Source organism: Apis laboriosa, unplaced genomic scaffold (assembly GCF_014066325.1).
Source record: "Apis laboriosa isolate Shangri-la unplaced genomic scaffold, ASM1406632v1 scaffold34_cov151, whole genome shotgun sequence".
NCBI lineage: Eukaryota > Metazoa > Arthropoda > Insecta > Hymenoptera > Apidae > Apis > Apis laboriosa.
Window position 1 is genome coordinate 2398383 of NW_025222928.1, and position 27968 is coordinate 2426350.

Below are 27968 nucleotides of genomic sequence, written 5' to 3' on the forward strand. Positions count from 1 at the left end.
AAGTTTTTGAAACAGAATATTTCGATTAAAAAGTGAAATAAATAAAAAGAATTAAAAGAAGCGATGATCAAAATTAAAGGAAGTAACAAGAAGAGCAAGAAAATACACCAGAAACACCGTGAATGTGGTGTCAGTGGTCGTTTTGACTAGAGAACGACAGTAGCGCCGTAAGATAGTCGTGTTTACAGATTTACCAGTGAGTTCTACAACGTCACGTCAAAAAGTGCAACAAATTTCTACCACCATTTACTATGTAAAGGTGCGTTTCTCAATAGAAGTTTGATGCAATAATTGGTGATAATAACAAGTTTCTGTGTATCTTTACATGATTTTAACGAATCGGCATTTTCTTGAAAAGAAAATTTGAAAGATTTTCTTTAATACGGCAATGCTAATCGTTAGGATGGCCGCCATTTTGTCCGGAGGTGGCCCGGTTGAGTGAACGGGGCGAAAATAGTTGCTCCCTGGACACCGAGGATTGTTGAAATTGCATAGGTACCGGTTACGTGGGATCTTTTCACTTATCTCTAATTATCGAAAGAAATTTGACATTCGTAGAAGAAGTGCGCGTTTATGAAAAATCGAGACTTCTTTTCGTCGCCGCTCGACGTTAGTCCTTTGTAAGCACGCTGTATACATATTTCGCGTAATTTCAAGCTAATTTAGCGACGATTGTTCACGAAATTCTTTGGTTGATGATGCTTTTTCATCAACAGAAAGCAGACCGGATTGGTCGTTTCCTGATTCTAATTTTTGACGGTTGACAGTTCGGTACGTTTGACGATACACCCGAGAAATAAAGAGGTAGCAAGAGAGAGATCGAAAGAAGAGAGAAGGAGATAGAGAAATAATTCGCGACATGACATCGTACCTTTCATGAATTGCGAAATTCCAAAGGAATATAGACCCTTATACGTGATTATTAGTTTCGTTATTAGTTTCGTGCGATCAAGTGGCTATTAACTTTTATGAAAGAATCGTTCTCGTTGATCAAGACGAATAATTGGAATTTGTTCGTTGAAACCTTAACAAGATCATGCTGTCATGCGATTTATAGAATGTATGAAACGTTCTTCATTATCTACGTTTATTGCACAGTCTTCGTTAAATTCTTTTTCTGTTAATCAACTATAAAATATTGACGGTACCGATGTCCCTTGAAATGACTCCGAATTACATAGATTTTCTCTTACAAATTTTTCATCCATTCTAATTTTTCAATTAATTTATTTTTCAAAGATTTTAAATATTTTTTATTTTATATTTTTTAATCATTCTTGTTTTTTTACATAAATATTTACATATTATTATTGTTATAAATAATAATAGATGTCTTAATAAACATACAAAGATAATAAGACAATGAATATTTAATGAATATAAAACTGTTGTAAAATTAAGTAATAACATAAATAGTTTATAAGATTTAAAAATATTTATTATTTATTGTTATAGTTTCTTTAATTATTAGATTAGTATTATATGTATTTAATTGAAAGATTATTTTTTATAATATTTTTATATTTCAATATAAGTTGTACAAATTATATTAATTTTAATATAAAATTTTTGTTGTTTTGTTACAGATAATGTAGGTATAGTTTATTCAAACAAGGCCTTTAGGGTATAATTATATTTAATGTCAGTGAATGAGTTGGATGATTGTTATTGGTGGTGCGATTATTGGACCAAGAGGTATTGAGACAATTGGAATATAGCAAAGAGCACACAAAATGACGATTGCCACAAGAGGCCAAGGAGTAGGCATAGACCCTCCTGACAGCCAGCAAAGTACACAGGTATATAAATTATTCTTATATGATATGTAATAATCATTTATCCAATTAAATATATAAATTATAATATAATATTTTATAATATTTAAATTATATTTGAAATAAATTTTTTCTATAAAATTCATTATAATGTTTTATATGATGTATAATTTAAAATATGTTTATTGATATGTTTATTGACATTTATATTTATTTTTATCATTAAATTGAATTATATTATTGAAATAATATTATATAATAATAGATGCATAGTCCACCGGGTCCGCAACAATTAGCTGATACAATGTCAGGACTTCAACTCACGGAAAATGTGGTACAAACAGAATGCACCAATGATACCTTAACTTCAATAGAGGATAGTAATCAACTTCATGGCGAACCCGATTTTCCTGTTGCAAAACTCAATATGCTTCATGAAAAAATATCTAGTCCACGATGGGTTGTACCAGTTCTACCAGAACAAGAACTAGAGTGCCTGTTACAAGCCAGTATCGATCTTTGTAAAAAAGGTATAATATATGGTTATATATTATAACCATATATATTACAAATATTATAAATTGTTTTTAAATTTTATTGAATTAAATATTATCAATTTTAAATATAAAATATGTATTTACTATAATAAATATAAATTTTTATTTAGGAATTGATGTACAAAGTGAAGCATGTCAGCGCTTTTTTCGAGAGGGACTCACTATTTCTTTTACTAAAATATTGACTGATGATGCAGTAAGTAGTTGGAAAATGAATATTCAAAATTGTATTAATGCAAACTGCGAGCGGTTAGTGGATCTATGTATTCTGAAATTAGATGAGGATTGGTTTCCTCTTCTTGATTTGCTGGCAATGGTTTTTAATCCTAGTAATAAGTGAGTTATTATTTTTTCCTCTTGTAACTGTAGATATATTGTATTTCTATATTTCTATTACTTATATTGGCTTCTCGAACTTTGTTTTAGATTTCATACGTTTAATGCAGCAAGAGTTTCAGAAACTGTCCCACCGGGTAGTGATATCCCTGATGAACAGCTTTATGCCCGGCCACCTCCTGATTCAAGAAGTCCTCGCGGATGGCTAGTAGATCTTATAAATAGGTTAATAAATGATACTAATAATCTTTTTATTTTTTATACTTTATGTAAGATATATTTAACTTTATTTTTTTTTTACAGATTTGGCAGTCTTAATGGATTTGAAATTTTACTCTCCAGATTTCAAAACGGCCGAAATTTAACAGTACCAGTTATTTATGCTTTAATCAGACCTTTCGGTTTATGTTATGAACTACTTACTGTTCACACAATAGTTAAATATCTTATGCCTATTGTGGTAATTATTTTATGAAAAAATTTTATTAAAAAATTATATTTGAAATTACGTTTTCTGTATATTTTTATGTTTATAGGAAATGGTGCCTGTAATTTTGAATAATTTAACTGATGAAGAATTAAAAAAAGAAGCAAAAAATGAATCAAAAAATGATGCAATATCAGCTATAATCAAAGCAGCCAAATGTTTAGTATCACGAGTACCACATCAAGAGGAGATGATTAAAAATTTAGGAATTCTAAGATTGAAAATGATATTGAGACTTTTGCAAATTTCTTCATTTAACGGAAAAATGAATGCTTTAAATGAAGTAAATAAAGTGATTGCCACTGTTAGTTTTTACCAACATCGAAATGCGATAGTTGAAGAAGAAGAATGGCTTACTGCAGAATGTATGGCGGTAAGTTTATTTTAATCTTATTAAAATTTGTTTTAATTCAAGTGCATATAATTTATTAATCAATATCGATAAATAATATTATTTTATTTATATAGAAATGGATAAAGGAAAATGGAGTTTTAGAAATTGTTTTAAGAGATTCGTTACATCAACCTCAATATGTTGAAAAATTGGAAAAGATTTTACGTTTTATTATAAAAGAACGAGCATTAACTTTAGAAGATTTAGATGCTGTTTGGGCAGCACAAGCTGGAAAACATGAAGCAATTGTGAAAAATGTCCATGATTTATTAGCCAAACTTGCTTGGGATTTTAGTCCTGAACAACTTGATCATTTATTTGAATGTTTTCAGGTGTTCACTATTATAAAATTATAATCATTATTATTCCATTGATTATTATAACTTAATTAAAATCTTTTTTTATTTTAGATGAGTTGGAAGACTGCTAATAAAAAACAAGGAGAAAAATTACTAGAATTAATTCGCAGATTAGCAGAGGATGATAAGGATGGAGTAATGGCACATAAAGTACTAAAACTTTGCATATATAAAACTTTCTTTTTATTGCATATATAAAACTATATTACTATATTACTTTTAAATTTAATTATACTTTCTATTAATATTAGGTTTTAACTCTTTTTTGGAATTTGGCTCATTCTGATGAAGTGCCTACAGAAATAATGGATCAAGCATTAAATGCTCATGTAAAGATTCTTGATTATTCGTGTTCACAAGAAAGAGATGCTCAAAAGACAATTTGGCTAGACAAATGCGTGGAAGAATTAAAAAATAGTGATAAATGGGCTTTGCCTGCATTAAAACAAATTCGGGAAATATGCTGCCTTTATGAACCAAATCCTAATATAGCATGTCATGGACAACGGAATCATCATTATAGGTAATATATTTATTTAAATTTTAATAACATAGAAATTAATAATTTAAAATAGAAACATAGAAATTAATAATTTAAAATTTATAATGAAATTTTTTTTATTCTTTTCTATTATATTTTATCATATAGACAAGATGTTATAGAACGACTTCAAGCAGAACATTCTGCAGTAATTCTTGTGACGAACAGTTTAACAAACTATATGGATAAAATGCGACAGTTGGTGAAAGAAAATCCAGATATTGACGCAAATATTTATATGCATGATGGTCGTTATAACCATATTATGCAAGTCCAAGAAAGACTTAATTTTCTTCGTTTTTTGTTAAAGGTAATATTTATATTACTTAATATTTTCTTATGTATATTGATATTTTCTAACAGTGCATTATTATAAATTTATTTGTCTTTTTTTTTTAGGATGGTCAACTATGGTTATGTGCAGATCAAGCTGAACAGATTTGGCAATGTTTAGCAGAACAAGGTGTATTTGTATCTGATCGTGAAGCATGTTTCAAATGGTTTTCAAAATTAATGGGAGATGAACCAGATCTTGACCCAGCAATAAATAAAGACTTCTTCCAAAATAATATATTACAATTAGATCCAACTTTACTTACGGAAAGTGGTATCAAATGCTATGAAAGATTTTTCAAAGCTGTCAATTCTAAGGAAGGAAAATTAAAATTGAAAAGAAGAACATTTCTTATGGATGACGTTGACCTAATTGGTACAGATTATTTATGGCGTGTAAGTAAAATTTAATATTAATTATTTCTTTTTATAATATTTTTTATATTATCATATATTAATATGGATTTCTTTATTTAGGTTGTGACCAATAGTCCTGAAGAAATTGCAAATCGAGCTATAGAATTATTAAAAGAAGTGAATACTAATTTAGGACCACGACTTCAGTCATCAGTTCTGGCATTTCATGTGACATATATAGGAGAATGTATGGACAGATTGAAAGCTCATTATGATACTGTATCCGTATTAAGTAAAGTATATCTTGAAGGAAAAGAAGAACGTGAGCAGCAAATGTCAAATAAAATTAAAATAGAAGCTATGAAGATGTGTCGTGTTATGAAGGTATTACAAGAATACATAAATGAATGTGATACAACATTTCCAGGAGAACGGAAAATATTACCACTACATAGGTATTCCTATTTATTTATAAAAATGACGAATTTTTAAAATAATAAGAAAGTATGTATTTTTAAAAATTTTTATTTGATTACAGAGCAGTTCGTGGGAAGCATCTATCTTTTATCATTCGTTTTGCGAATCCTGGTCGTAATGTGGATGATATAGAAATATTTACACATAGTAATGACACTTTAGGATCATTAAGGCGACAAATATTACGCAGAATTAAGGCCAATGGATCAAATGTAAAACTTGATTTATTTCTTAATGGAGAACCTTTGGAATCAACAGATGATAGAAAACTACTTTCTCAAACTCCATTAAGAGATAAAATGGTATATATACTTTTTCTCTTTTTAAAAAATAATAACAATCCTTAGAATTTTCTTTTAAAATAAAATAATAATGCAATAATTAAAGAATTAAGTATTTTTTATATAGCTATTGTCTGCGAAATTAAGTCAAGTTAATAGCAATTTGCCAAGTTCACCAGATAGTAGTTCAGATAGTTCTACTAGTTCTCCACATCATCCATATGATGGGCCAGATATAGAAGCAGAAAATAGTTTACCTGGTGTGGTATGTTAATTTATATAACTATTATTATGTATTTATATAATTAAATTTATATAATTAAAATTATAAAATATATATTATAAAATATAATTATAAAGTAGTATCAATTTAAAATTTTTTTTTTTTAATTAAAAATTTAATGATTTCATATTTATTACAGGTTATATCGCAAAGATCGCAGTATGCTACATTCTTCTTTCAATTGGCAGATCTTGGATGTAGTCTTCAACACGCGCAATTACGCGATGGTGCAAGAAATTTATTACAATTGGTGCCACCAGATACTCTTACTGTATCACGATTACAATCATTATTCGGTCACTGTAAAGATGATAACAATTTAGATAATGCTCTTTGTAATGAACAAAATACTACAGTAGATTCTTTATTTTTTACTACAAGTTCTAGCCAAGTTTTATACAATTTAGAGGTAAATTTATCTAATATTTACTCATTTTTATAGTCTTTAAAATAATTCATAATAAATTATTTATATTTCAGGTTTTATATAGTTTATTAATGCCAGTTTTAGATCCAATGTCAGAAAGAGCATTTGAGTTTCAGTGTAATTTCATAAAGAGTGGCGAAGCTGGTGTTATTCTTGAAATGTTAACTAAAAATAAATTTTTACCAAATGCAGATGAAACTACGAAACGAGCAGCATATTTAACAGTCTTAAAATTATGTAAACTTCTATTAACGACAGTGGGTAATGTGATGGCTTGTGTAATGGATGAAATGCAGCAAGCTGGAATTTCAGAAAATCACGATAATCATGTTCATAATAATCGAGGTCCAGTAGCAGTTTTAAAACAAGCCTTACAAAGTGTACCTAATCAGAATACTGAATATATGTTGAGAAGTGTAGCAACGAATTTAGCGCAACATTTAGCGCTTCGAATGTTGTGTGGAGCAGCAGAATTTGACAAATGTCGACAACTTTTTATGCAAGCTCTTTCCTGGGAGTTACCAGATGTAGCTACTATTCGTGCCATAATTAGGCTAGCATGGGCGGCATCCACAGGTAATTTAAACAATATAAATGCATCTGCTGAAATGCTTCATACACTTCATGAAATAAACGAAAAGGAAACATCAAATAATCCTGACAATAACGATGTGTTAGTATGTAAAGAAGCATTAGAAGTTCTGACAATCGCTTTGGTATTGAATCCAACTGCATTAGAATCATTATCAAGAGATAAAATGTGGCATACATTTTTGATAGATCTTGTGCTCTTGAGTACATCAAGAGTGGTTAGAATGGCTGCGGCTGAACAATTTTTTCTTATATCGACATGGTATAGTAGTGGTCATCAACCATTACTTTTTGCAATAACATTACTTTTCACTGTTTTGAATACTACTGTTATGGAACATGCAAAACAGAGTCACGAATATTTTCAGCTTTTATGTAGATTGTTAAATTTTGCACATATGTCGGGATGTCCTCTCTTGACAGCTGAAACATTATTGAACATTGAAATAGCATGGTTAAAAAAAGTACGAGATAATGTTAAAGAAACTGGAGAAAGTCAAGTTGATGAAGCCGTTCTTGAAGGTCACCTTAGTCTTACTAAAGAATTACTTTCTTTTTTACCTCCAAGTAAAAAATATGAACTTGGCTCTGATGAAAAACATGGAGTAAATTTGATTAAAGAATTGGTTGAAGATTTTGTATTTCCTGCGTCTCGTCTTATGTTGCAACTTCGTAGCACTGGAGAACTGAGTGCTTCGCAAGCGAGCCCAGTATGCACGACTCCTCAATCGACTAGCGCCGCATTTGATTTACTTGTAGGTCTTTGTGTAGGCTGTGTACCTAACATGAAACTTCTAGTCACAATGCTCACTGATATGTTCTACTCTGAAAGAGATGAACCGCTAGTAGAATGGGATTACTTACCACCCGTCGGGCTTAGGCCATTAAAAGGTTTTGTAGGTTTGAAAAATGCTGGCGCAACTTGTTATATGAATTCAGTATTACAACAATTGTATATGGTTGAGAGTATAAGAGTTGGACTTTTGGCTGCAGAAGGTGCAGCGATAGATTTGAATGAAGATTTTTCTGGAGAAGAAAGAATTGAAGGAGAACAAACGATAGAAACAAATGATAATGATACAAATGAAGAAAAATGTGGAGCAGATGAATCTCGAAAAGAATATAATATTGGTATTTTAAAACAAGTTCAAGCAATTTTTGGTCATTTAGCATATAGTAAATTACAATATTACATACCTAGAGGACTTTGGAAACATTTTAAGTAAATATCTGTAAACATTTTTAGATTAGATTAGATTATTATCGATTTGTAATTATAAAAATTTATCAATATTTTTATTAATATTTCAGACTGCAAGGTGAACCTGTAAATCTTAGAGAACAACAAGATGCAGTAGAATTTTTTATGAGCTTAGTGGAAAGTTTAGATGAGGCATTAAAAGCCTTAGGACATGAACAAATAATGAGCAAGATTCTGGGTGGTTCATACAGTGATCAGAAAATCTGCAAAGGTTGCCCTCATAGGTACCTTCTTAATTCTTAAATTTTGCTTTTTTCGGTAAACTGTAATACCGCATTACATTATCTTCAGATATTCCAAGGAGGAACCATTTAGTTTGATAAGCGTGGATATAAGGAATCATAGTAATTTATTGGACTCTCTTGAACAATATGTAAAAGGAGAATTATTAGAGGGTGCAGACGCTTATCATTGCGACAAATGTAATAAAAAGGTATGAATTTTAAATGTTTATATTTTAAATTATTGTATTCATAAAATTTATAATTTCTATTTTTTATTCAAATATTTTTTTAGGTTGTGACGGTAAAACGATTGTGTGTAAAGAAGTTACCACCTGTTTTAGCCATACAATTAAAAAGATTTGAATATGACTATGAAAGGGTTTGCGCCATAAAATTTAACGATTATTTTGAATTTCCAAGAGATTTGGATATGGAACCTTATACTGTTTCTGGACTCGCAAAATTGGAGGGAGAAGTTATAGACTGTGATTATGAAGAGTCAATGAAAGGAACTTGTACTAAATATCAATTAACTGGGATTGTAGTACATAGTGGTCAAGCTAGTGGTGGTCATTATTATTCATATATTTTACATAGGTATTGAAATATTTATGTATACATGCAACATTAATATTTACATATTATTTTTAATATAATTCAATTTTATTATTATTATTATTATTGTATCTATTAGGCAAAATGATGGTGTTGCGAAATGGTATAAGTTTGATGACGGTGACGTTACGGAATGTAAAATGGAAGAAGAAGAAGAAATGAAATCTCAATGTTTTGGTGGTGATTATTTAGGAGAAGTATTTGACCATATGCTTAAAAGAATGAGTTACCGAAAACAAAAGCGATGGTGGAATGCTTATATGTTATTTTATACCAGATTAGATGTAGAAGAAAATTCTTTAATGAAAAGCGTTAACGAATTATCATTGTGTAAGTATTGTCTGAAATTTATTTGTTGAAAAGTACTTATTTGAAAATACTATAATTTTTAGATACGAAACTAGGAGTTATGAAAATGCCCTCAGCTATTGAATATAGTGTCAGAAAACAAAATATCAAATTTATGCATAATCGAAACCAATTTAGTGCAGAATATTTTCAATTTATTAAAAAACTTGTATCTTGTAATCCTCATAACATCAATAGACAAAATATGAATGAAAAACTTGTAAGTTGATTTAACAAATGATAATATATATTTCATTTCATATATGATAATATTATTTGTCAAATATCTATAATTTTTAAAAATTATAATTATAGAGCCCAGAGCAGGAGGAACTCGCAATGTTATCCGTACAATTAGCATCAAGATTTCTGTTTTATACAGGTTTTCATACTAAGAAAACTTTACGCGGTAATGCAACAGATTGGTATGATATCGTTTGCCACCATTTACGTAGCAGCAAATCAGTACGATCTTGGTTTGCTCATAATGTTCTATTTAATCATCCTCATAGGTAGGAATTTTTTTAAATATATATATATATAAATTTACAAAATATTGATATTTATTAATTAATTTATAAATTAATTAATTATCTAGATTTTGCGAATATCTTTTGAGTTGTCCCAGTACAGAAGTTCGAACAGCTTTTCTTAAAATATTGGTATTTCTTGCACATATTTCTCTCTTAGATGGACCGTGTGTGCCGCCTAGTCTAAATGCACCAAGTAAATATTTAAATTTATTATTTAATTTATATTCTATTGTCGTGAATATGAAATTTTGTTTTTTTTTAACTATATAATAAAAATGAACTTATAAAATAATTTAAAAAATTTAATAAAAAATCTTTAACATATTTTTTAGCTATACTTTTGGATCCAACAGCAACGCTTAGTGATCATTTATTACACGCAGTTCTTTCTTTACTTCATCGTGAAATCTCGGATCATGGACGCCATTTGCCACATTATTTCTCACTATTTCATACATATGCATCGCTTGGTCTTGCTGAAAAAGCTCAATTGCTTAAGGTAAATTACAATTTTCTTTATTTATAAATAAAAAAATATTTAATTATTTATTTGGATTGTATCATTCATATTTTTTATCATAGTTAAATGTCCCTGTTACATTTATGCTGGTTGCGATTGATGAAGGACCCGGTCCTACGATAAAATATCAGTATCCTGAATTAACAAAATTGCATCAAGTAGTTAGTATGTTAATACGCTGTTGTGATGTATCATCAAAAGCACACTCGAGTCTTGCACAGTCAGGAGTAGTACCTTTATCAAATCCATATGGTGATCCAGCATGTCAAAATGAATATTTGATGCCTATTCAACCACAAGCAGCAGATATACTCTTCGTTAAAAACAGGTTTGTTTTAAACAAATTGTATTTTAAGTAAAAGAAACAAATTATAATTTTAAGTAAAAGATATAGAACAAATTATAATTTTTGTCTTGCAGTTATATGAAAAAATTAATCGAAGATGCAGATGTTAATGTTACTGAAGATACAGTAAAATTATTGCAATATTGTTGTTGGGAGAATCCTCACGTATCTCGAACCGTTCTCAGTGAATTATTATGGCAGATTGGATTTTCTTTTGCACACGAAATAAAACATCACACTGACTTATTACTTGCTGTACTTCTTATGGAAGATTCATGGCAAACACATCGTGTTCATAATGCTCTAAAAGGTACAAACGTTGCAGGTATAAATTTTTAATTTAAGAGATGTTAAAACTTGAGATCGTAAAACGTAATTATTATTAGGTGTACCAGATGAAAGAGAAGGTTTATTCGAAATAATACAAAGAAGTAAACATCATTATCAGAAAAGAGGATATCAATGTATTAAATGTATGGTGCAGCTTTTTAGCAAATGTAGACCTGCACATCAACTTTTACATCATAGTTCTGAATTGAAAAGAAAATGGATACATGCTACCGACTGGCTTCACGAAGAACTCGATAAAGTATTGAACAAAAAATTTTTTTTTTGATTATAATAGTATAAAAAAACTAATTTATTTAATAATAATAATAATTTTATTTTTAGAGACCTTATACTTCTGCAGCACCATACACCCATGCATATAGTAATTGGTCTCCACCAGCTCAATCTAATGATTCTGCAAATGGTTATGTTTTGGAACGTAGTAATAGTGCAAAGAAAACATTAGAAAGAGCATGCGAACTTTGTCCTGATGAAGAACAGGAAGTGGAAGACACAAGCGAGGATTGTACGGAAGAAACAGAAAAATATCAACCACAAAACAGAGATATATTGCGATCGAGACGTAGTTTAGTCTGGGGATGTATAGGGTAAGATTTTGATGAAGAAAATTTCTTTAATTTTATTTATCATAAATATAGTATCGTAATATCGTAATATAGTTTTTATCGTAAATATAGTTTTTATTTCAATAAAAATTTTAATTTTATTTAATTGTTTTCTTTTATTTTTTTTCAGTTATCCTGATGTTACTGTAATACAACAAATGCAAGAGGAACAACAATCTCAACCTAGACCATCTCCAGTTCATACTCCTCTTTGGTCCCAATCTCCAGTTATTCTTACACCACCAGCTCATCAGTTACATAGTCCACAGAACTGTGAGTCATCACAAAATACCAGCCAGGATCCATAATGAACGCTACATATTGACGTTCTACCAAGTTGCTGCCTCGGTGAAACCATTTCAAGATATTTAGAAATTACTGCGCCAGCAGCTTGGTGCCGAACGATAGAGGCACCTGTACAAATATAACTCGCAGATTTGTTCTCTTTTGCTGGTATTCAAGAACTTGCATTTGTAACTTGACAGTTTTACTGTGGGCAGTTACTTTGAATGATACGATGTGGCATAGCTATCTGCACTATTGAGAAGAAAAAAAAGAACGATATTAGAAACAGCGATTATTAAATAAGAACAGAATTTTTACGTATTGATTGAGGCAACGAACTCTCATCGTGATTTTTTCTTATCTCTAATGTTCGTGTATTCTTTGTTTATTGCACTTATATTATTTGAACTTTAGAATATCGGAGAAAAAAAAAAACATTTTCTTAGAAAGAAATCTTCGGAAAAGAGATTGACAAGGAAAAAAAAAAAAAAGAAAAAAAACGATTGAGCTAAAAATTATATTTGCCTCGATTAATGCATTTGAATTCAAGTGTAGGAATACGATAAGATTGTATAAATGTATAGCGAATAGTGTTATGGAATCCCGTCTCTGCCGGAATAGAAAACAAAGGTATAAAAAAAAAGAACATAACTTCCGTATGTCTATGTAAATTTGTTACTAATAAAAAGTTAAAAAATGAAACTTTCTAATGACCGAAGAATAAGGCTAAAAAATACAGTAGTTTCCGACTTAATTGAAAAGAGCAGAGTTACAAATCAAGAAAAAATTACACATTTACCAATATTTCACTATTTTAGTCTTTCAAATGAAATGAAAATTTTCTTGTACTTAATCTCGAATATCAAAGACAAAAAAAGGAGATAAAAAAAGAAAAAAAAAGAAAGGAAAGTCACTTCTTCGATACAGCTGTATAAGAATTTAAACATACACCAATGATGCCTCCCATTGTGCTTTCTTTCAGTTCATCTAATTTGAGAAAAGAGTTGTGCCTTCGATATTGTGCGACTCCATTTGTATTTAGATAGTTGTTTAAGAATCGAATTGTTACTTCAAATTTGATTATATGTATTTTGTTTGTTATGTTTTTTGGGCTATTTATAAGAAATGATGAGAAAAAATTTGATCGAGCGAAATTCAAGTAGTTGATTGTTTAAAAATTATATAAATAAGAAATGGCAAATATGACGGAATATTTCTAATTTAAATAATAATGATGAATACACATATAAAAATGCGGCAGAATAAAAGGAAATCATTATCAGTTTAACATAAGGAGTCGCAGTGCCGCAAAAAAGAAAATAAGCCTTGTTCAAAATCCAAAAATTTCTATAAAACGAAAAACGAATGAAAAACGGAATTGAAGAAAGCGTGACGGTAGCGACACAAAAGGGTATGAAATAAATATAAAAAGAATAACACTAATTTGTATCGTTCTAAGGTACGATCCATCGTTGAAAAAAAGAGCTATGGTCTTTTCGCAGTATTGTAAAAACAATTCTTAGTTTTCAATTAATAAAAGAAAATGATAGATTAGATGGTACTGCTTATATACTGTTCGGTACTTTATCAGGAATTTGTATAAAAACAATGAAATAATAAAACATGGGAATAACAATAACTGCGATTCTTTAACATATGAATTGGCCATAGCTCTAGACTTATTAAATAATATGTGTTATATAGATATTATATAAATATTACTAAAGAGGAAGAAAGAGAAAAATAAAGTCACGTGTAATGAGGATATAAAGAAACCGTGTGTATACATAGGAATTCGTGCGATGAGAAAATCAACGATTATGTCAAGACACCAGGAAATAACGATATATTGATTACTGTTCGTATTTATCAAATATTCACGTTAAACAGTGTACCAAATTATATAATAGCTACTATCGGTTAAAATAATAATGGTACCTAATCTTACTCAGATATGTACATATGCAACTGCTTTTTATATGTGATAAAAATTATTATATTCCTATTATACATTGAGGTTAGTACGCTATTGTAAATCCTGGTTTTTTGTACACAGACTGTATGCTAAGTTCAATTTTTTGTTAACGGAGAGAATGTAGTTTATAATTATTTAATATTTAATTGTATCGCTAAAAGAATAAGCGTAACACGTCTTGTATGATATACATAACTTGATTATTTTCAAACAATCAATATCAGATTTAAGTGGTCGAACTTCGAAGTTTGTGTCATGATATATTAGTACTATAGTGTCATTTCTTTTTCTTTCTTTCTTTCATATTTTGTTCTCTTTCTTTTTTTTTTCTTTCGAACGAGCAATGATAGAGATAGAAAAGTGGATATGAGATATAACCGGGCAAATGATTCTAATTCATGGTTTAAAGAAACACGAATTTTGTGCAAAATATATCTATGAGAGTCGATCAAGATTGACCATCTTTAATACGGTAATTGCGAATAATCACGCTCGTTTTTTATAGTCAACGAAAGATAATCGGATGCAAAATTACATTTTTGCATGAAACTTAATTATACAGAGAACAACAACGATGAAAAATGATGCAAAAAAAAAAAAAAAAAAGAAAAAAAAAAGAAAAAAAAGAATGCAAAACAGAAAAGAAAACAATATTTCAAATCTTGATAACTGATACGACGTTAATCAAAATCAAAGGCAAATGCTGCACATGAAATAATGAAAAAAGATAAAAAAAAAAAAAAAAAAAAACTAAAGTTGTACAGTTATATACTTAAGCAAAACGACACGTAAAAAAAGAAAAAAAAGAAAAAAAAAAAAAAACGAAAACGAAAAAAACAATTATAATAATTCGACTGTACGCGAAGTTAATTTTCGTAAAACTTAAGGTAAAAAAGACAAAAAATAATAATAATAAGGAGAAAAGAGTCCCTCGTTGATGTCCGTTTAGTTTTAGTTGTAAAGGTAATTTTATGTATTAACTCGATCGACGCTCTAGTCAGTAAAATTAAATAAACGGAAAGAGATTAACGAACCTCGTTCATTTAGTAGCATAGCATATCTCTCGAAGTTTCATTTTTTTTTTTTTTTTTTTTTTNTTTTTTTTTTTTTTTTTTTTTCAATATAATTGTTCACACAATCTTTCAACTTTTTTTTTTATGTTTTAAATATAACAATATAAAATTAGATTTTCAAATACATATATACGTCTCCGTTTTAGCATGTCTTTTTCATGATACCAGAAACAACTTCCACCGTTTATATGGTGCTTGTATTTTTCATTTGCCTTTGAAAACCTCCACTGAGACTATTTCGAGTATGAAAAAAAGAAAAATAAAACAAAACAAATAAATGAAATCGAATAAAAAAAAAGGAATAAAAAAAAAAAAAGAAAAAAAGAAGAGAAAAAAATACGAAATGATTTAACAATGAAACTACCTCGTTAAGCGGTCAATGTATTTACAATTTACACGCGTATTTGATTTCATTGCCAAACCCTTTGCGTTCCATTTATAAAATACATCTTTTTTTTGTTTCAAGCATTTCTTTTATTCGACGAAAAATTACATTTTTTATTAACCCTTTTGATGCTGATTTTTATGATATATTGCATGATCGTAAGTTTTTTACTTCAAATCACGGATGAATTTCATATTTTTCGAGAAAGCATACAAAAAAATTATGGTATAGCATTGTGAGGGTTAATTTATTCCAAACTGCCTTTTTACACGCGAATAATATTGGATTGCAAAGGGTTAACGCGAACTCATTTTTCGTCTTTAAGCGTCAATCGCGTTATTCAACGTAACAAAAATTTATAAGTAATATTTTTCTCTTTTGTCACTGAATTCTATCTTGAATCGGAATGTTCATTGATATTTTAAGAAGGTTCGACATATAGGACGATCCACTTTTATTTATAAACTAATCTATTTAAAAAAAGCAAAATATATTATATCTTTTTTTTTTTTTCTAATTTTGATTTTTATAAGTAAGAAATAAAGTGCCATGTAAAGAGCAAAACGAATAACTATTGGATATCAGATATCCAGTGATATCTTTGATATTTTAACGTAATCTATACACTTTATTTACTAATATTATATTCATAGTAATTTTTTTTCAATTATGTACATATATATATATATAAATTAAGATGGATCGTCCTCTGTCTATTTTACAGATTATAAAGCGAATAAAGATATCTAAATTATTACCCTGTTACGGTTCTCAGTTTTACGTGTCTAAAGAAATGACTTAAATAAATGAAGAGATTGCAAAAAGAAAATTTGCGAAACTATTTTTACTTTGTGAGAGATTCATTTATTTTCTTTATTGTTCGAAATATGAAGAAATATGGAGAAGGAAATATAATGTGAGGAGAAGAAAAGAGAGATCGTAGCAGGGCCGATGAAAGTACGAAGAGAGAAAAAAAAGCAGAAGCGCTCGTCGGAACGAACAGCTTCTTTCGCGTGACTTTTTGCTTAACGTGTGCGTGAATAAAATCGTTCGACATTGGCATCCAAATGACGAAACGGTCGAGAATCGTATGGAAATTTAGTCGGTAGATAAGGAAAGATATTATATAAAAGCTCGAAATCGTGGTTCGATTCGACGTTGGACATTGGAAAATGTTTTTTCTTTCCCCGATTCGTCACTCGCGTGATAAATGTCTGCCTATATTGAAGATAATAAAACGTGAAAAAACGGTGCGTGAAATTTCGGTAGATGTGTCTGACAATGAGAGCGTTGATAATCGAGCCAGTTGGTTTCAAGCTAATTTCGTTCGAAACCAAATATAAAAGTGTGTATATATTACTTTGTCCGTCAAATACACGCTTTTGTTTAATTTTTTCTTTTTTTTTTTTTTTTTTCTATAAATTTTTGTTAAATTTGTTAAGATGGCGTTATCGAATTATGCCAACGTAAAAACATAAAAATATCGTTTACTTCTTTTTTCTTTATTCACAATAATTTTCGCAATGAGATTCGTGCAATTGTTTACGAAATTATTGCGATATTTAATATAATTATAATTATATTTAACGCATTAACCATAAAAATCGATTCGAATTAAGTAAAAGATTGTAAGATCTTGATCTTGAAAGTTGAGGATCGTTTGGTTTGGCTAACAGCGCCGTAGAATAATTGTAATCCTTAGGATTACGAAAATTATGAAGTATTACACGATACTATAGATATATCGAGTAGAATATTTAATTTTCGCTGTCCTATATTAGGACTAAGCTATTGAATCTTTCGATCGAGCCCCAATCCCATCGCAATTACAATTATCACAATGAATAGGGGAGAAAAGGGAAGAAGGAAAGGAAAAGATCTCGTTAGAATGATCGACATTAAAATTTTGCTGGTCGTATATTGTCATCACCGCACGAAATTCATTGTGTCTCGTAGCAGGATACATCCGATTGCCAGAAGACATCTATTAAATGCCGAAAAACTCCATAAATGAATTAATTAATTGATATCGAACAGTGCACTGCGTTCCTTGTAACTCAACCCGTGAATAAAGGATAACTTAGAAATATTCGCAGGACGAATATAATACATTGCTCGCATTCCTCCGAAGCTGTTTTCGTTATCTATTTTCCGTATTTATTTCAAAGAGCTGCGTTGTGCAGTCACTTAACTAGTAAAATTTACTATACGAGATATGGAGTATTGAAAAAAAAAAGATAATGAAAAATTTTGGTCATATTTGTCCATGAATCAATTATTATCGAGAGAACAAAGTAATAAATAATTACTTATTCTATATATATCAATTGTCTCGTGGACATCAAATTATTCTAAAGGAATAAGGTTTTTTTAGAGATTTATGATATCGTAATCACAATATCCCTTTTTTTTTTTTTTTTTTTTTTTTTTTTTCATACAGAATTTATATCCTTTTCCTTTATTTGCTAAATGATAAGACCAGGGATGTCCTATCGCTTGCATTTGCCTACTGCTTTCATAAAATCGCGCTCTTTTCTCTAACTGAAGCATGAAAATGCAAATAACGACCGATATCGTTTCTTTCGTTCGCGTGCTCTTAATTATTGCTTTCATATCGAATCGAGATAAACCCACCATATGGTGTGTGTATGTGTGCCCTTCAACCTATGGTGCTTCAACAGATTGTGCCTCGCCAACTTTGAGTCTTTTTCGTTTTCATCCGTTCTAAGCGTGAAACGATCACGGATTCTTGTTGGATAATCATTCCCTCGATTACCAAGTATTCTGGGGCCGAAACCTGCAGACTTTTCAACTTTTCCTCTCGTAGAGGATCATCGGTAATTAATTCTATCCTTCTCAATTTTTGCCCGTCTTCAAATTTTTTAACGAAGATCGAATTCCTCGTATGTAAGATTATTGGATCTTTTCAAAGAAAAGATTGAATACGATTTTAATATCTCAATAATTGTGGATCATTGTGGTCGAAAGTTAAACTATGGTGATCGCAATTTGACGAACTTCTCTCGGGTGTTATCCCATTTATATATATTTAACGATAATATGGGATAATATGGGAGAAAAAAGTTTCTGAGATAATTTCGTGAAATGTCCGAGCAGCAAAGGGCAAAATTAAAAAAATTTATTCATCTCGATGTTTATCGGAGGGGGGAAAAAATGCTAATGGAACTTATTACGAGAATACCGTACAAGATTTATTACCAAATAATCGACAAATGATTTTTTTCTAGGCGTGCACGTCTCGAAAAAAAACTGGAAAAACTGTATAACACTCGCTTCGTAACCGAGCACCAAATATCGACGTTCAAACGAAAGTAATACCAAAAAAGAGGTAAAAAGAAACAAAAAAAAAAAAATAAAAAAAAAACAAAAAAAATGGAATGATGTTCTTAATTTATTATGTATAAGTGATCTTCGGTGATCGATCGACAAATTTAAATAAAAAGAACAAAAAAGAAAAAAAAGATATAGTGAGAAGCGTAAAAGAAACATAACTGAGAAAGAACACGCTTTAAAAAAGTAGCTAGAAAGTGAAGATAAGCGCTCACGTCGTTTTCTGTCATTATTCGTTTTTCAAATAGGCGCATTTACGTAAGCATTTTACTTACTCGAATGTTAATCACAAATCGAGCCAACTGGGTCTGCAATCCTAAGAGAATAAAAATAAAAAAAAAAAAAAAAACAGAGGGAGGAAAATCGGTGTCCTTCCATATATATATATATATATATATACATACATACATACATATATATATATTATTATTATGATCTTTCGCAGAAACTTTCATTAATATAAATATTAATTAAGATTGTATATTCTCAATTTAACTCGGGCCCGATCGATAGTTTTCGTCAAGGGTTGCAGACGATAGTTCGCTATATAATCCACCGGGATTTATCGATCGAACGACAAATTCATCTCGTGCGTAATCGGCGTGAAAACCTTCGCCGCTCCTGAAAATCTTTTGTGTATTATTTCTAACAGAATGTAATAAAGTACGGTTTAAAAAGAAGAATAATAAAAATAATTCAATAATACTTTCCTCTTCCATTCCTTTTATTTTGTGTTGCGATTAAGAAAAATCTAAAATTCACTTATTTCAATTCCGATTACGAATTTTTTTTCACTTTAAAAAAAATTGTCTTGTATAAAAATCACATGATTGTTTTTTTCTATGATATTTGTTGAAGATAAAATTGAAAAGTTTAGCAAACGTTGCACAAGTACGTTATCAAATTTCAACATTTTTCTCCCATTGTCCTTGAAATTTTCTTGATTAATTACAAATTTCAAGTTATGTAATTTTGATATACATGAACAATTCAATAAACATAAAATTATTATGCACTATTGATCGGATCAAATATGAATCATTGAAACAAATCAATGATAATAATATATATATATATATATATATATATAAAATAATATATCGGTAAATTAATATAATAATTCAATGCCTCGTTCATTTGCATATAAATATTTCATTTAATCACTAAACGATAATCTAAATGCGTAAATGAATTATTGTTGAAAAAACATAAAATGATACAGCGCGCAAATCAAATATTCGATCATATGAATAATCAATTGATATTGACATTGACATCGTTATCATTAATCTTGCTTATCTCTTATATAAGTTTCATAGTTTCATAAACAAAGAAAATAAACTATTTTCATTATCAAATATTAAATATTTTGTATTCAAATATTTTACGAAATCGTGTAAGAAATCGTGTAAGAAAAAAACCTTACAATTCTCTTTATAATATATGTTTTTCTCGTACAATAAAGTTTATTCTTTATATAAATATCTGTAGATCATAAGTTCATTCTATAATTATAAAACAAAGTTATGTTTATAACACGGTATCTATTATGAATATCATTGCTTATTAATAATGTTACTATGATTTATACTAATCAATTTCAGAATATAGAAAACGATTCATCGTCCGGAAAAAACACAAACGTCTTTCATTAAATCTGCAAAGATAAATGAAATCAATGTGACGAAGTTAGATAAAGCAAATAGTTTTATCAGAAACATTAGTGAACACACTGCCTTCGGGGGTTATCTTCATGATTTCGCGTCGGTTTCGGTCACTAGTTGTAAGACCAAATGAACGTGACCATTGAAGCCATTTAATCGTATGTTTTCGTTAGTGAAAAATCAATTGATTCGCGGAGCGACTATTCGAATGTAAAGAGTGATCGATCTTTTGTATATAAAATATTCGAAATTTTTTCGATTTGAATAATTCATTTATTTTGTTTTTTTCTATATTCTCTTGCGCGAATTCAATTTTTTAATTCATTGAAAATCTCTATTTATTATATCAAAACGGTAAAATTATGGAATAAATTGAATTGTTTCGAATTATTGATTGTATAAAATTAATTTCGCGTTCCTTTTTTTTTTTATAGATATCATGTCTCAACCAATGATTTGTATCGAAGACTTTCAAAAATATGCTGATCAGCATTTAACACCTTCTGTAAGAGATTATTACAATTCTGGAGCAGGAGAGCAGTTCAGTTTGAAGTTAAATACTGAAGCTTTTAAAAAGTATGTATCAAAAAAAAAGAAAAAAAAAGAAATCATAATAGTAATAGAAATTTAAATTACTTATAAAATCGAATTTTAAGAATATAAATTTTTACAATATTTTAAAATAATCAAAATATTAATTTGTATATTTTTTTATAAATTAGAGATGGACTATCGAGACTAGATTTTTAGATTCGCAAAATTCGAATCAAAATCAAATTTTATGTTCTCAAAATACTATTTTTTTTTAAAGGAGTTCTTAATTATTTTATCGAGAATTAAAATTATTAAATTTTAGTTTTTTATATTCTTTAAACTCAGATTTCGAGAACTTGAAACTCGAAACATTTTTAAAAATGATTCATCATTACTATAAATTTGAAAATTATTTTTTAAGAACATAATTAAAAAATAATTTCTTGGCTATTTTTTAATCTAATAATATTAACGAATCTATTTATTGCAATTTATCTTTATATTGACATTGTCTATTTATAAATTTTCCTGATTTTAATTACTAATTAAAATTTTATAAATTTTATAACAGATACAGGATAAGACCAAGATTTTTAAGAAATGTTTCCAAAAGAGACTTAAGCACTACAATTTTGGGTGAAAAAATCTCAATGCCATTGGGAATAGCGCCAGCAGCTATGCAACGTATGGCACATCCTGAAGGCGAATGTGCAAATGCTAGAGGTAAACATATTCAATCTTTAATATTAATATTAATTATAATCTCGTAATTACAATTTTTTTTTTACTTTTTTTCTAACATTCAATTATACGAATTTATATATTTAATTTTTAAATATGATATATATTCATTATATCACGAATATAGATTTAATAAAAATTTTTATTGATTATGCAAATATTTTACAAAAATAGTTGCAATCACAAACACGTGCTTGATTTAATTAATCAGCGATAATTACAATGGAATATTTTATGTTTATAAAATATTACTTGTAGAGTATTTTGAACCTGAATAAACAAATACATAGTTTTTTATAAAATAGATAATTTTTTTTCTTTTAATTTATTCAAAACTGTACATAAATTAAATTGTTATTTTTCTTCATTATGTAAATACAAATATACATAAAAAATCGCATTAATCTGTATAAAAAGTTAAATGGTTGGTAATTCATGATACATTATGTAATAAGATGATATGTTATAAACATTGTCGCTTGTTTAGAAAGTTACTTATTATATTGCTTAGATATATTTCGATTGTAAAATGGAATTCTTGTACAGAAAAATTTTTTATTTAACAATTTAATAATTGTACATGGAAAAATTTACTCTTCTTTTGAATATTACAAAAGTACATTTTCTTTTATCAGTCGAAAAACTTAATTAATTTCTTGAAATATTTTGCAATAAAAAATACTTCATCAATCACACATATATTAGTTTATATAATCTTTACGTATTATATTAATAAAAGATTATTTGTAATAGGTAAAAATTGAGCTTTGAAGCAAAATTACTTTATAAAGTAATAATAATTATAATTATGATATATGTAAATTCTAAATGCAGTTATACGTTTTAAGGCACAACAGAGAGTTCGTACAATATTTACATTAATAGAAATATATTAAAAATGCGTCACAATGGAAATACTGCATTGGTTAAAGAAAAAAATTGGTTAAAGAAAAAAAGGAATATTAAGTCGTATCATTTAAAATAAGTTCATTATCTCAAAATATTTTCCTGCATAATCTCAAAATACGCATCTCGGTAAAAAAAGTGAATTTAAATGTGCATTGTGATTTTAATTGACTAGTTAACGAAAATGGAACGTATGTTTATATATATATATACATGTAATTAAACATTAGACGCTTAGGATTTAAAAGTTACGGCAATAAAAGGCAAATTAATGTCGTTTGGGTCCCACGTTATCCCAGTTATTGATAGCTTTCATATTCACTTTCTCAATTCTCCATTTTTGTGTAGGTGAAGATGGGTCACATTTTGTTACAAAGACTTTTTTGCTTGCTGGATCTGTGTCCAGACATCTTGATGAGTAACCATGCATCAGCCATTGTTTTTCAACATTGTAACGCCATAATTGATTTCCTTGCCCACCATGACAAGGATATAAACTGACTGAAGCTTTTGTGCCTCCTTTAGAGACATCCAAACATTCCGTACGATCTTTCGGTCTAATATCTTTATGCCAAGTTAATTTGAATTCTTGTTCTCCTACAATGTTTGGATTATCTTTTATGCAAATATCAACTACAACAAGTTCATCTTTTTTTCGTTTCTTTGAATCTAGACATAATTCTGGCACACCCATGTTACGAATTTCTCCAGATGCAAAATCATCAGGCTCAATAGGAGGATATACGTCCACAAGATCGAAAGCTATATTTTCCATGAACCATTTAAATGGTTTACAATGTAATTTAGCTCTCAAATCTCTTTGTGATTTCAAGTTTCCAGGATCTAATGATCTTAAATGCGGACGTCTTCTATAGATATATTCTGCATATTCATCCATCCATACTTCTGCTACTCTCTTATAATTTTTTCCCAAAAAATCTCCTTTGCCTGGATTAGGAAAAGGTGGGAACTTACGATAAATGTGACCTACTCTTGAACAAGGAGCATCATACATTTGACCTCCACATTGCCAAATTTTGAATGATAATTCATATTGTTCACCTCCCCATATATCTAATTCTGGATCATATCCACCTAATTCCCAAAAAAATTTAGAACTGATGGCAAATAAACCACCTGCCATAACTGGACTTTTAAATGGTTCTGTAGGATTTTGAAGATCTTCAGGTAACAGTGGCAATCGTTTATAATATAATTCCCAATCAAAAGCTCCCCTTGCCCCCTCATCTTGAGCTCTATATTCAAATGTTTCATAAGCTATCACATCAATAAAAGGACATACACAAGTTTTATAATCTTGTGCAATGGGTTCTAATAGAGGTGGCAACCAATTGATATTTGCTTCACTATGAGAGTCTAAGAATACAAGTACTTTTGCTTTTGCAATTTTTGCTCCAGCTAATCGACCTTTAATTAAACCAGAACGTTGTTTTAATCTTACAATTTTCACTTTTGGCAAGTGAGTGGCAACATAATCATCTAAAGTCTTTTTCAATCCTACTTTAGTGCTAGCATCATCAACCAATATTATTTCTTGAAGAAGAGATGCTGGTGAACGATTAACAACACTCCAACAAGTACGCATTAAAGTGCTAAAGTGTTCATTATGAAAGGAGACTATCACCGAAACTGAATCAAGATTTTTTAAATATTTTTTATCTTTACAGCCTGGATGTCTAATGTCAGGTACTGAGCGATTCACTGAGATTTCATCACTGAGTGCAGCATTAAAACCATTTACCTGATATAACTTTTCCTTCAATGCATCAAGAGATGGTGAAAGAAATGCTGGTTTTCCATGTTCACCTGTTCCGATTCTTTTTGCTTCTTCTTCAATTTTCATATAATCATGCCAATCTATCTTTTCATTAATATCCTGTTAAAAATTACATTTTATTCAAACATTACGTTATGATATTATTTTTAAGATAAAAAACAATAAAAAAAACAATAAAAAACAATAAAGCTTAAATTAATATCATTTGTATCGGGGTTCACGAAAACAACTGTACGATACTGCATGGAATGCAGAAGGTTAGTTATTGCTAAACTTGTTTCACTTGCTCCAATCTAATAATGAATAGGTTTTTAATCCGTACCTGATAATGATTATTGAAATTCTGATTGTTATACATTGCCAAATTTTTCGAACTGCTACTATCAAAGGCTACCAATGCAACTGGTGTCATGATTTCATGGTTAGGTATTGCTCGTACATAACGAAACACAACGACGGTTAGAAAAATAGTAAAAACCGCCATAAGGAAGAACTTTATCAAACTCACAACATTTCTTCTCATCATCATGATACATTCATGTCGCGCGATGACACTTGCGAAAACACGCTATAGCTACCGGCTTAATGAACTATCTACATGAAACTAACCTCATATGTATATAATTAATATATCTTATCAGCTACTATCTTTGATATAAAGTTTTCGATAAATTGTAACGATAAAACACATGGAACAGATATGGTTGTCACGCGTCGACTGAGAATCGATCCTCTGAGATCGAAGTTGTTCCTAATAACTGAATACATTCAAATGTTAAAAACTGCATCTTCCAGTAGATTGCACTCTAGTAGCTTTTATATCACATTTTTGATATTATTCATATTTTTCCAATATTATTTTCATTTTTTATTTATCATTTCTTATTGTATTTCTTGTGAAAAGCATATTCATTATTGTTTAAACTTTAAATGATATTTAAATTAATAAATATATTATTATATGTTTTATGTTTTAAAAAATATTTGCATTTTCATAAAACAATTTAAAAAAATGAAACTGTAATATTATATAAAATTTTAATTATTCAATTTTATAACTTTATAATAATTTTATAAATGTGCAAAATATAAAATGAAATAAAAATTCTTTCTAATTTTTAGCTGCTCAGGGAGCAGGTACAATTTATATACTTTCAACGATATCAACAAGTAGTATTGAAGAAGTAGCTGAAGCTGCGCCAAATGCAATAAAATGGTTCCAATTATATATATATAAAGATCGTAATGTTACTATAAATTTAGTAGGACGAGCAGAGCGCGCTGGTTTTAAAGCTGTCGTCCTTACAGTCGATGCACCACTTTTTGGTGATCGACGAGCTGACATTAGGAACAAATTTTCTCTCCCAAATCACTTGAGGTACTTGTTATATCATATAATAAGATTTTAATTCATGAAAAAAATAATAATTGAAAATAAACGATGATATTATTATTTATTTAAAAACATTAACAAAATATTAATTAAAATATAAATTTTTCAGATTAGGAAACTTTCAGGGAGAATTATCGACCAAAATAAATAATGCAAAATCTGGTTCCGGTTTGAGTGAATATGTTATGAATCTGTTTGATGCCTCCTTAACGTGGGACGATATTAAATGGCTTAAAAGGTTAATAAAAAATTATATGATTTAGATTTAGATTTGAATGAATGAATTATGAATATTAAAAAAAGTACTTAATTTTTTTTACAGTATTACAAAATTGCCAATTGTTTTGAAGGGAATTCTCACTCCACAAGATGCAGAATTAGCTATTGAAAATGGAATATCAGCAATTATTGTTTCGAATCATGGTGCTAGACAAGTTGATTGTATTCCAGCAACGGTTTGTTTTATTTTTTTTTTTTTTTACAGATTATATGACATAACAATATGAAAAAATTTAATTTTGTAAAAACGATATATGAATCATAGATTGAAGCATTACCAGAAATAGTGAAAGCTGTAAATGGTAAATTAGAGGTCTATATGGACGGAGGTATAAGGCAAGGTATCGATGTTTTTAAGGCACTTGCTTTAGGTGCTAAAATGGTATATCAAATTTTAATAGATTTATTTTTAATATAAATAAATTTTTCAATTTTTTAATTATTATTTTTATGTTTTATAAACAGGTATTTACTGCTAGACCCTTGTTATGGGGTCTGTCTTATGGCGGTGAACATGGTGCGAGGGCAGTTCTTGAAATTTTTAGAAAAGAAATTGATATTGCATTTGCATTAACAGGTAAAATTAAAACATTATTATGAAATTTCAATACTATTACAATAATTTTAAATCTTTAAAAATCAATTTGCAGGTTGTGCAACTATTAGTGATGTTACAAAGGATATGATACAACATGAATCTTATTATAGTCATTTGTAAAAAATATAATATAAAATTAATTTAATTATATAAGTTATTCAGAATAAGTATATTTATAAATATAAAATCAAAAGCCATTTTGATGAATGTAATTTTTAAGATTATTTAAAAATTATGAGTCTAAAATCATTTTAAATTCTTAAAAGTGTAAATTTAGAATATTTTAAAGATATTTTAATACTCCAATATTTATTTTACACTTTTTTTAATAATTGATATATTTTATATTTACCTTGATTGATTTCTTTTTTAAATTGAGCAATATTTTTTTTAATTGTATAAAAAAAAGATGTAATGATGATTAACATAATATGAAAGAAATATAAATAAATCGGAGAATAAAATATTCGAAAATATTTCATCACAATATTGGCATTTTATTGAATATTTCTTGTATATTCATCTTTGTATACATATTATGCGTGTGTGCGGCGCATATATCACAATTCACAAAGCATACGTACGCGCACACGCATCCAAAGTTGATCCGCGGCTTCTTTGCAAACGGAACAAGATTGACTATTTGACGTCGATATTACATATATAACGCACGAGACATGCAACAGAGTACTTGCATCTTGCATTCTTTGTTCAATTCGCAAAATATTATTCTTTTATTGTATCTCTTTTTTTTTAATCCACACCATATGGGAGGGGGGGGGGGGAGATTCTCTTGACAAAAAAATAAATCCTTTTCTATCTTTCCGGTATGTATATCCTATCTCGATTTAGTAACTCTGGTGCCATCATTACAGTCAAAATTCTTTTTTTTTCTTTGTTACTCACAGCTTTACAAGGTTACAATTAATTCTTATTCGCTTATTTATAATTATATTTATATGTATATATATGTATATATATGTAT

At 28.7% G+C, this 27968-nt stretch overlaps 3 protein-coding genes across 11 annotated transcripts; 2 read left to right on the top strand and 1 right to left on the bottom strand.

The window, feature by feature from the left end:
- The first annotated feature begins 126 nt into the window (after nt 1-126).
- LOC122715252 (probable ubiquitin carboxyl-terminal hydrolase FAF-X) lies at nt 127-19753 on the top strand. Of its 7 annotated transcripts, none has more exons than XM_043937288.1 (30): nt 127-259; nt 1587-1799; nt 2041-2305; nt 2443-2668; nt 2759-2893; nt 2972-3128; nt 3205-3528; nt 3624-3881; nt 3960-4058; nt 4160-4431; nt 4558-4759; nt 4849-5178; nt 5260-5594; nt 5678-5918; nt 6025-6162; nt 6320-6589; nt 6661-8420; nt 8510-8683; nt 8751-8892; nt 8976-9280; nt 9378-9628; nt 9691-9866; nt 9962-10158; nt 10245-10372; nt 10512-10678; nt 10762-11027; nt 11120-11370; nt 11432-11634; nt 11718-11983; nt 12132-19753. In XM_043937288.1, the coding sequence occupies exons 2-30, from the start codon at nt 1734-1736 to the stop codon at nt 12307-12309; spliced, it is 7782 nt and encodes a 2593-aa protein (XP_043793223.1). In that variant the 5' UTR covers nt 127-259; nt 1587-1733; the 3' UTR covers nt 12310-19753. The 7 variants fall into 7 exon arrangements, with proteins under 7 accessions (XP_043793223.1, XP_043793230.1, XP_043793229.1 ...); XM_043937295.1 differs by having other exon boundaries at nt 11120-11355; nt 11441-11634; XM_043937294.1 differs by having other exon boundaries at nt 128-259; nt 11120-11355.
- Nucleotides 19754-20755: 1002 nt separating this feature from the next.
- Nucleotides 20756-27207, top strand: LOC122715387 (peroxisomal (S)-2-hydroxy-acid oxidase GLO5). Of its 3 annotated transcripts, none has more exons than XM_043937539.1 (9): nt 20756-20892; nt 21169-21310; nt 21840-21991; nt 25836-26091; nt 26216-26344; nt 26429-26561; nt 26651-26767; nt 26851-26962; nt 27036-27207. In XM_043937539.1, the coding sequence occupies exons 2-9, from the start codon at nt 21174-21176 to the stop codon at nt 27101-27103; spliced, it is 1104 nt and encodes a 367-aa protein (XP_043793474.1). In that variant the 5' UTR covers nt 20756-20892; nt 21169-21173; the 3' UTR covers nt 27104-27207. The 3 variants fall into 3 exon arrangements, with proteins under 3 accessions (XP_043793474.1, XP_043793473.1, XP_043793476.1); XM_043937538.1 differs by having other exon boundaries at nt 20810-21088; XM_043937541.1 differs by having other exon boundaries at nt 20837-20944.
- LOC122715386 (N-acetylgalactosaminyltransferase 6-like) lies at nt 22741-25546 on the bottom strand. The gene is made up of 2 exons (XM_043937537.1): nt 25036-25546; nt 22741-24812 (listed from the first exon to the last, which is right to left on the bottom strand). Exons 1-2 carry the CDS (start codon nt 25240-25242, stop codon nt 23184-23186), a joined length of 1836 nt encoding a protein of 611 aa, XP_043793472.1. The 5' UTR covers nt 25243-25546; the 3' UTR covers nt 22741-23183.
- Nucleotides 27208-27968: the final 761 nt, after the last annotated feature.

Bases quoted from the DNA above. Each gene is read 5' to 3' on its own strand.
- LOC122715386 (XM_043937537.1), bottom strand. From the start codon at position 25,242: ATGATGATGAGAAGAAATGTTGTGAGTTTGATAAAGTTCTTCCTTATG. The intron at 24,813-25,035 runs GTACGGATTAAA...AATTTTTAACAG, and splicing joins ATTTCAATAATCATTATCAG to GATATTAATGAAAAGATAGA.
- LOC122715387 (XM_043937539.1), top strand. From the start codon at position 21,174: ATGTCTCAACCAATGATTTGTATCGAAGACTTTCAAAAATATGCTGAT. The intron at 26,562-26,650 runs GTTTGTTTTATT...TATGAATCATAG, and splicing joins TTGATTGTATTCCAGCAACG to ATTGAAGCATTACCAGAAAT. The intron at 26,768-26,850 runs GTATATCAAATT...TTTTATAAACAG, and splicing joins TTGCTTTAGGTGCTAAAATG to GTATTTACTGCTAGACCCTT.
- LOC122715252 (XM_043937288.1), top strand. From the start codon at position 1,734: ATGACGATTGCCACAAGAGGCCAAGGAGTAGGCATAGACCCTCCTGAC. The intron at 1,800-2,040 runs GTATATAAATTA...ATATAATAATAG, and splicing joins ACAGCCAGCAAAGTACACAG to ATGCATAGTCCACCGGGTCC. The intron at 11,635-11,717 runs GTATTGAACAAA...TTTTATTTTTAG, and splicing joins TTCACGAAGAACTCGATAAA to AGACCTTATACTTCTGCAGC.